The sequence below is a fragment of the Hemibagrus wyckioides genome, linkage group LG26 (genome assembly GCF_019097595.1).
Source record: "Hemibagrus wyckioides isolate EC202008001 linkage group LG26, SWU_Hwy_1.0, whole genome shotgun sequence".
Classification (NCBI taxonomy): domain Eukaryota; kingdom Metazoa; phylum Chordata; class Actinopteri; order Siluriformes; family Bagridae; genus Hemibagrus; species Hemibagrus wyckioides.
In genome coordinates, this window is record NC_080735.1 from 18,713,917 (window position 1) to 18,723,916 (window position 10,000).

A 10,000-nucleotide genomic window follows, 5' to 3' on the forward strand; every position below is an offset into this window, starting at 1 on the left:
GTCTGTGTTGGTCAGTGTATTGTGTGTGTGTTGGTCAGTGTCTTGTGTCTGTGTTGGTCAGTGTGTTGTGTGTTAGTTGGTCAGTGTCTTGTGTCTGTGTTGGTCAGTGTATTGTGTGTTAGTTGGTCAGTGTGTTGTGTGTTTGTTGGTCAGTGTGTTGTGTGTTAGTTGGTCAGTGTGTTGTGTGTGTGTTGGTCAGTGTTGTGTGTGTGTGTTGGTCATTGTGTTGTGTGTTTGTTGGTCAGTGTGTTGTGTGTTAGTTGGTCAGTGTGTTGTGTGTGTGTTGGTCAGTGTTGTGTGTGTGTTGGTCATTGTGTTGTGTGTTAGTTGGTCAGTGTGTTGTGTGTTAGTTGGTCAGTGTGTTGTGTGTGTGTTGGTCAGTGTGTTGTTTGTTAGTTGGTCAGTGTATTGTGTGTGTTGGTCAGTGTGTTGTGTATTAGTTGGTCAGTGTGTTGTGTGTTTAGTTGGTCAGTGTGTTGTGTGTTTGTTGGTCAGTGTGTTGTGTGTTAGTTGGTCAGTGTGTTGTGTGTGTGTTGGTCAGTGTGTTGTGTGTGTAGTTGGTCAGTGTGTTGTGTGTTAGTTGGTCAGTGTGTTGTGTGTTTAGTTGGTCAGTGTGTTGTGTGTGTGTTGGTCAGTGTGTTGTGTTTTTGTTGGTCAGTGTGTTGTGTGTGTGTGTTGGTCAGTGTGTTGTGTGTGTGTTGGTCAGTGTGTTGTGTGTTTGTTAGTCAGTGTGTTGTGTGTGTGTTCGTCAGTGTGTTGTGTGTTTGTTAGTCAGTGTGTTGTGTGTGTGTTGGTCAGTGTATTGTGTGTTAGTCAGTGTGTTGTGTGTGTGTTGGTCAGTGTTGTGTGTGTTGGTCAGTGTGTTGTGTGTTTGTTGGTCAGTGTGTTGTCTGTTTGTTGGTCAGTATGTTGTGTGTGTGTTGGTCAGTGTTGTGTGTGTGTGTGTTGGTCAGTGTGTTGTGTGTTAGTTGGTCAGTGTGTTGTGTGTGTGTTGGTCAGTGTGTTGTGTGTGTTGGTCAGTGTGTTGTGTGTTTGTTGGTCAGTGTGTTGTGTGTTAGTTGGTCAGTGTGTTGTGTGTGTGTTGGTCAGTGTTGTGTGTGTGTGTTGGTCAGTGTGTTGTGTGTTTGTTGGTCAGTGTGTTGTGTGTGTGTTGGTCAGTGTGTTGTGTGTGTGTTGGTCAGTGTGTTGTGTGTGTGTTGGTCAGTGTTGTGTGTGTGTGTTGGTCAGTGTGTTGTGTGTTTGTTGGTCAGTGTGTTGTGTGTGTGTTGGTCAGTGTGTTGTGTGTGTGTTGGTCAGTGTGTTGTGTGTTAGTTGGTCAGTGTATTGTGTGTGTTGGTCAGTGTGTTGTGTGTGTTTGTTGGTCAGTGTGTTGTGTGTTAGTTGGTCAGTGTGTTGTGTGTTTGTTGGTCAGTGTGTTGTGTGTTTGTTGGTCAGTGTGTTGTGTGTTAGTTGGTCAGTGTGTTGTGTGTGTGTTGGTCAGTGTGTTGTGTTTTTGTTGGTCAGTGTGTTGTGTGTTAGTTGGTCAGTGTGTTGTGTATTAGTTGGTCAGTGTGTTGTGTATTAGTTGGTCAGTGTGTTGTGTGTTAGTTGGTCATTGTGTTGTGTGTTAGTTGGTCAGTGTGTTGTGTGTTAGTTGGTCAGTGTGTTGTGTGTTTGTTGGTCAGTGTGTTGTGTTTTTGTTGGTCAGTGTGTTGTGTGTTAGTTGGTCAGTGTGTTGTGTGTTTAGTTGGTCAGTGTGTTGTGTGTTTAGTTGGCCAGTGTGTTGTGTATTAGTTGGTCAGTGTGTTGTGTGTTTAGTTGGTCAGTGTGTTGTGTATTAGTTGGTCAGTGTGTTGTGTATTAGTTGGTCAGTGTGTTGTGTATTAGTTAGTCAGTGTGTTGTGTGTTTAGTTGGTCAGTGTGTTGTGTGTGAGTTGGTCAGTGTGTTGTGTGTGAGTTGGTCAGTGTGTTGTGTGTTAGTTGGTCATTGTGTTGTGTGTGAGTTGGTCAGTGTGTTGTGTGTTTTGTTGGTTATTGTGTTGTGTGTTTGTTGATCAGTGTGTTGTGTGTTAGTTGGTCAGTGTGTTGTGTGTGTGTTGGTCAGTGTGTTGTGTGTTTGTTGGTCAGTGTGTTGTGTGTGTTGGTTAGTGTGTTGTGTGTTAGTTGGTCAGTGTGTTGTGTGTGTGTTGGTCAGTGTGTTGTGTGTGTGTGTTGGTCAGTGTGTTGTGTGTTAGTTGGTCATTGTGTTGTGTGTGTTGGTCAGTGTGTTGTGTGTGAGTTGGTCAGTGTGTTGTGTGTGTGTTGGTCAGTGTGTTGTGTGTTAGTTGGTCATTGTGTTGTGTGTGAGTTGGTCAGTGTGTTGTGTGTTGGTCAGTGTGTTGTGTGTGTGTTGGTCAGTGTGTTGTGTGTTAGTTGGTCATTGTGTTGTGTGTGTTGGTCAGTGTGTTGTGTGTTGGTCAGTGTGTTGTGTGTGTTGGTCAGTGTGTTGTGTGTGTTGGTCAGTGTGCTGTGTGTTAGTTGGTCATTGTGTTGTGTTTTTAGTTGGTCAATGTGTTGGTCAGTGTGTTGTGGTTTTTGGTCAGTGTGTTGTGTGTTGGTCATTGTGTTGTGTGTTTAGTTGGTCAATGTGTTGGTCAGTGTGTTGTGTGTGTGTTGGTCAGTGTGTTGGTCAGTGTTTTGTGTGTTTTGTTGGTCAGTGTGTTGTGGTTTTTGTACACTTCACTGTACATTATGATCCATTGTGATGGAATTGTGTAGAAATCTTACCCACAGGTTGAGTAGTCTGGATTAATACAGGGGGCGGAGCCTGTTCTATATAGACAGGTGTAGGTGCAGCCTGGTAGACAACAGGGGGCGGAGCTTGTTCAATGATGACAGGGGGAGGAGCAGCCTGGTAGACCACAGGAGGCGGAGCTTTTTGAATGATGAGAGGGGGAGGTGCAGCCTGTTCGATGACATAAGCCATGTTGTGTGGAAGCAGGAGGCGGGGCAGGAGGCGGACACTAACGTGCACTGACTCTGCTGCAGCTGTGGAGAGAAACAGCAGGAAGAAAAATAAACCATAAGAGTAAAGAGATAAAAACTGAGAGCAGAGTGAAAGAGACATGAAACGGAGCAGGAATGTAAACCTGTAGGTTGTGATCACGGAGATGAGACAGTGTGTGTGTGTGTGTGTGTGTATGATATGTGTGTGAACAGAAGTACACAAACTATGCAGCGTCTCTACTCTACACGTCCGATTTACAGTAAATGACACGTCGAGAAAAGGAACCTTTTAGATAACAAACAATTCATCACCTTCAATAAAGATGAAATAGATAGATAGATAGATAGATAGATAGATAGATAGATAGATAGATAGATAGATAGATAGATAGATAGATAGACACAGATATATAGATAGATAGAATTTTTTAATTTTGAAAGCAAATATTATTTTAGCATTAATTGAATTGAATTTAATAACTGCACATTCAAATGGCAATATTTATTTATTTATTTATTTATTTTGCAGGTGGTATGTTGCCTTCTTCAAACCTACACACACACACACACACACACCTACCTTAAAGCCGGGTGTCAGTCCTCTCCGAGCGCTAAGTGCTGACTGAACCAGGCGGCTCACAACACCCCATTATTACTGAAGCAGAAAGCTAAACCCACAGCTGGCATTCAGGCCACACCCTCTGACCTGATCCGGGATCTGCTCCATTCACACCTGCACTGCTTCTTCAAACCAATTTGTTTTTGTTTTTATTTTTAAGCTACAAATGTCACCAGATATTTTACAGAATTCACAAATAATGACAGATCCCACACCCAGGACCCTGTTCATCCTTTACTCACATTTCCATAATTATTATTATTATTATTATTATTATTATTATTATTATTATTATTAGCACGTTACACCTGAAACCCTAGGATCAGGAGAATTTGTCTTCCTTTGAGTCTTTATAAAATGATTTTTCTTTGCTAAATCTAGTAGGTGGTTACTACATCCGAACACTAATGGACCTCATGGTGGAACTAGAGCGAAGACTTTAACACCAACCGCTTTATTATGGATTTATTCCTACATGTATCTATGTCCCTCTAGTGGCCGGCTGCAGTACTGCACATATTCCACTTGGTTTGTGATCGTCATTTCCTGAAAGTCACTTCAGTGTGTCAATTTCCTTTAAAATTAGATGATATTATGGTTTCAGTGCTATTTTTTTTTTCATTTTCTGATAACTGGGATTACTAATCTGCGTGAAAATATTTACATTTTGCACAAATAAGAACAAACACAATGAAGAGAGAGGAAAAAATATTTTTTCTTTTTTACAACGAATCACATTTTTAAAAAATGATTACATCTGATTACATGCAAATTTCTACAGCATTTATTCCAGTTTCATGTGTTCTCCAGGTTCTCCTGAGAGGAACGTCTCACATCCGCTTGTACACATAGAGGACGTTGTGGCAGCTGGGGCAGCTGTGTTCGATGTCCTTGCAGGACGTCACACAGAAAGGAATCAAGCAGAATGGCCAGATGCTGCAAAGAAATGGCAGAGGGAGTGTTCAGTGGTGTGTGTGTGTGTGTGTCTGTGTGTGTGTGTGTAAGATCTCACCAGAAGAAAAAGAGCACCCCGACGACCGTCCAGGTGAGGAGTCCACTAATGCCTTTGGTGGAGGTGACGATCTGCTGCTGGCAGAAGCTACACTTCATCGCTACGGGAACAGACTTCATAGGAGCATGCATCACTGCAGACACACACACACACACATACACATACACACAATGTATCAGTGTGTGTGTGTGTGTTGGTCAGTGTGTTGTGGTTTTTGTACACTTCACTGTACCTTATAATCCACTGTGTTGGAATTGTGTAGAAATCTTACCCACAGGTTGATTAGTCTGGATTAATACAGGGGGCGGAGCTTGTTCAATAATGACAGGTGGGGGAGGGGCCTGGACAATTACAGGAGGCGGAGCTTGTTCGATGATGACAGGGGGAGGTGCAGCCTGTTCGATGACGTAAGCCATGTTGTGTGGAAGCAGGAGGCGGAGCAGGAGGTGGAGCAGGAGGTGGAGACTAACGTGCACTGACTCTGCTGCAGCTGTGGAGAGAAACAGCAGGAGAAAAGAAAACAGTGAAAATCTGACCCTGTGTCTCTGAGTGGTCACTGAAGACATTATTTACATTAAAAACATTTAGATTTCTCATCACAATCCAATACCAAACAATGTGCAGAATGATCCTTAACCCTACATCAAAACCACAAAAAGACTATTATTACATGTGATGTGTTTATAAATTAGATAGAAATTAAATATTTCCTGTATTTTGGAATATTTGCCAGTTTCCAGGTTTCAGTAACGGAGTCAGTGCAGTGAGATCTGGGAGCTGGTCAGAGAGAGAGAGAGAGAGAGAAGGAGAGAGAAAGAGAGAGAGAGAGAGAGAGAGAGAGAGAGAGAGAGAAAGAGAGAGAGAGAGATCTCGGAGCAGGAATGTAGACCTACAGGTTTTGAAGAGCAAGTTCAGTCTCTGTCTGAGTTAATATTTTGTAAATAATAAAAAAAACACAAAATAATCTTACATCTGGTCAGATTATAGGATTTGAGTCTCTAGTATGCTCACTGACCACACACATCACACTGACCACACACATCACACTGACCACACACATCACACCAGTGGTGGGCCGTCAGGGTCAGCAAGGCCTTCGCTGCTGGCCTAAACAGCATTGATCTGACTGACTTGCATTTTAATATATTTAATATATTTTCCATGAATGTGTATTAAATTATTCCCAATAGTCTATTCTCTACATTTCATTTCATTTTCTCTTGGTTGCGCTGCTTCCAGTAGTGTATATTTATGATAAGAGTATTTATCCAATCATATTTCAGACAGTGGATGACATCATGTGTTACCAGGGTGAAAGAAATCTGTCTTAAGGTCTTCAGAGTCAATAGTGCAGGTGCCCGCAGCTTTAAATAAGTGGCAATGAAATTGTTCCATTAACCAATCAGATTTGGAGTTGGCGTCACTGGGGCCATCTAGCAGGCATACGATTACATCATCAATTTCCCATCCTTTGATTGGATAATTGGAGTAGTCAGAGGCAGCGACATGCACAAACTAAATAATATATATATATATATATTTTTTAACTCACAATGGCTGACAGAGGAGAAGAAATCGATTTGGTCGCAGACATTCTTACAAATGCATTTTCAAGGTGGACTTGAAAAAAAATGGACTATTCCTTGTGAGCTGTGAAATACTGTAGCCTAATTTTTTACTTTGTTATTTAACGGTTGATTAGTGTCTATTGCCATGGATTCATTCAGGAAGGACACCAGTGAAGGCCTAGGTGTGAAATGCACTGTCCACCACTGGTACACACTGACCACACAAATCATACTGACCACACACATCACACTGACCACACAAATCATACACACCTTACACTGATCACACACACATCACACTCATCCCCACCAAAACACACACATTGTGAGTGCTGTGAGCTCAGGGAGCTGGTGAGGTGAGATTTTTTAAATAAGTCAAATGATAGAACATTGATAAAACAGTGTGTGTGTGTGTGTGTCTGAGAGAGGGGGGGTGAAAAAGAAACAGAGAGAGAGAGATGGACAGACAGAGAGACAGATAGACAGGGAGAATGAGAGAGAGAGAGAGAGAGAGAGAGAGACAGACAGACAGAGAGAGAGAAAGAGAGAGAGAAAGAGAGGGAGACAGAGAGAGACAGACAGACATACAGAGAGAGAGAGAGAGAGATAGACAGACAGAGAGAGATCACACACATAATACATTTATCACACATTTATTACACATTACACTCATCCCACCAAAACACACTCATCCCCTCAAACACAAACTATCCCCCCCCCAATTCACACACATTACACCATTACACTGACCCCCCCCCAATTCACACACATTACACCATTATACCCCCCCAATTCACACACATTACACCATTACACTCGCCCCCCCCCCAATTCACACACATTACACCATTACACTCACCCCCCCCAATTCACACACATTACACCATTACACTCACCCCCCCCAATTCACACACATTACACCATTACACTAACCCCCCCCAATTCACACACATTACACCATTACACTCACCCCCCCCCCATTCACACACATTACACCATTACACTCACCCCCCAATTCACACACATTACACCATTACACCATTACACTCACCCCCCCCCCATTCACACATATTACACCATTACACTCACCCCCCCCCATTCACACACATTACACCGTTACACTCACCCCCCCAATTCACACACATTACACCATTACACTCACCCCCCCCCAATTCACACACATTACAACCATTACACTCACCCCCCCCCATTCACACATATTACACCATTACACTCACCCCCCCCCCAATTCACACACATTACACCATTACACTCACCCCCCCAATTCACACACATTACACCATTACACTCACCCCCCATTCACACACATTACACCCTTACACCCCCCCCAATTCACACACATTACACCATTACACTCACCCCCCCCCAATTCACACACATTACACCATTACACTCACCACCCCAATTCACACACATTACACCATTACACTCACCCCCCCCCCCAATTCACACACATTACACCATTACACCCCCCCAATTCACACACATTACACTCATCCAAACACGTTTTCTCTGTGAGTCGACCCGGACCCTTACCCACTCATGGCTGCACAGATTTACAAGGTGAAAATCCTACCTCTGTGCCGAGGGTCGATCCTCACCGGGTGTCTGTGCTCAGACTGAATCCGGCTGCAGGACTTCAGCGGCGTTATTACAGGGCAAGAAGAGCAAGAGGAAGAAGGATGTCCTTAAAAAGAAAGATCTAACTAACGTCACTCCCTTAGTGGTGATACCATCAACAACTATCAACCAGCATCAACCTGACACCCTGACAGAAACCAGATTTCTTTAAAAAAAAAAAACAACACAAACAGCTACATGGGTCAGTGATCATCAGCTGCTCAGGATATTCCATGTGAGATTATTAAATAGCCATCAGCAGCTCGGGGATTGAAACATATAAATATACACAGACCAGGCATAACATTATGACCACCTGTCTAATACTGAGCCCTGACCCACCCTGCACTGTGTATTCTGACCCCTTTCTATCAGAACCAGCATTAACTTCTTCAGCAATTTCAGCAACAGTAGCTCGTCTGTTGGATCAGATCACACGGGCCAGCCTTTAATCTGAACCTTGACCGTCCATGACCCTGTCTCCGGTTCACCACTGTTCCTTCCTTGGACCACTTTTGATAGATACTGACCACTGCAGACCGGGAACACCCCACAAGAGCTGCAGTTTTGGAGATATTCTGATTCAGTGGTCTAGCCATCACAATCTGGCCCTTCGTCAAACTCGCTCAAATCCTTACACTTGTCCATTTTTCCTGCTTCTAACATCAACTTTGAGGACAAAATGTTCACCTGCTGCCTAATATATCCCACCCACTAACAGGTGCCATGATGAGGAGATACTCAGTGTTATTCACTTCACCTCTCACTGCTCAGGATGTTATATAAGGAATAATTTTCAGGATCTAGGCGTCTTGAAAATAGTTTCACTTAATAATCGCTTGTTGTTGTTCCTGGTGATTTCTCTCTTCACTCATAAACATGTTTATTTCCTTGTTCAAGGTTTTTTTTATCCATTTCTTTCTACACACATTCCTCTTCAGTCTGACTTGACAGAATACTATCACAGACGACATCGTTGGCATTCCTGAGATGTTTGTCGTGAAGTCATGCGGACGGTCAGATCAGCAGGTCAGATTGTAAGGTTTCTGTTTCTGCGTTCCTCTTATCTACACTCCCAACTCCGCAAACACTTTCATTTATCTCAAGAACTTTAGAACAGTTTAGTAAACCATCAGCCCTCTCTATGGGTGTAAAGATGAGGGAATAAAACTTAAGACGAATCCACCAGTGCCTTCAAGAGTGCTGCTGTTTCTCCAGGTTTATCCCTTCAGCTTGATGTTGCCATGGAAACCGAGCTGGACAGATACTTGCTGAAAAACTACATCCTGCTGCTACATTCATTCAATTACATTTTAATTTAATTTAATTTAATTTAATTTAATTTAATTTAATTTAATTTAATTTAATTTAATTTAATTTAATTTAATTTACATACAGCTACATCCATTCGATTACATTTTATTTTATTTTAATTAATTTTATTTTACATACAACTGCATCCATTCAATTACATTTTATTTTATTTTATTTTATTTTATTTTATTTTATTTTATTTTATTTTATTTTAGTTTAGTTTAGTTTAGTTTAGTTTAGTGTAGTTTATTTAACACACACTACATCCACTGGATTTTATTTTATTTTATTTTATTTTAATTTATTTTACATACGGCTACATCCATTTTATTTTATTTTATTTTATTTTATTTTATTTTATTTTACATACAGCTGCATCCATTCGATTACATTTTATTTTATTTCAGTTTAGTTTAGTTTAGTTTAGTTCAGTTTAGTTTATTTAACACAGCTACATCCACTGGATTTTATTTTATTTTATTTTATTTTATTTTATTTCACATACAGCTACACTAATTGGATTACATTTTATTTTTATTTTAAATCTCATTTTTGACTCAATATTTTTATAATCCAGTGGTGAGAAGCATTTCCCTGCATGTTGTACTGTGTATGATTGTGTGTGTGACCAATGAAATTAAATTAATTTTTTTAAATGTAGAAATAAGTTTATTTATTTGTCCAGTCTGAGAGGAGAGGTCAGGTGTCCCTGCAGGGTGTGTAGTGTGTGTAACTGTGGACAAATAAAAAGTCCTGAAATTGAATAATAAAGTGTAATGATGTGAAAAGAAAAGAGGAATAAAGGAAATATGTGTGACTGAATCCTGGCTACACTCTTGGGCTTCTCTGGGGTTAAAAGAGCCTGTGATGGACATGAGAACC

At 41.3% G+C, this 10,000-nt stretch overlaps 1 protein-coding gene across 2 annotated transcripts in view; it reads right to left on the reverse strand.

Annotated features, from left to right (window-relative positions):
* LOC131346954 (lipopolysaccharide-induced tumor necrosis factor-alpha factor homolog) overlaps window positions 1-8,686 on the reverse strand; it is a 15,845-nt gene extending 7,159 nt beyond the window's left edge. Inside the window, exons 1-5 of one of the 2 annotated variants that reach the window (XR_009203677.1) lie at window positions 7,761-8,686; window positions 4,867-5,085; window positions 4,596-4,728; window positions 4,349-4,519; window positions 2,886-3,006 (exon numbers count right to left, since the gene is read on the reverse strand). Coding sequence is in view for 1 of the 2 variants with exons in the window: in XM_058380769.1 (XP_058236752.1) it covers window positions 2,746-2,944 (199 nt within the window). In the remaining variant the exon portion in view is untranslated. Of the gene's footprint in view, window positions 1-2,745; window positions 3,007-3,544; window positions 3,790-4,348; window positions 4,520-4,595; window positions 4,729-4,866; window positions 5,086-7,760 lie in introns of those variants that run through there. The other variant, XM_058380769.1, reaches the window with a different exon arrangement.
* Between the last annotated feature and the right edge of the window lie 1,314 nt (window positions 8,687-10,000).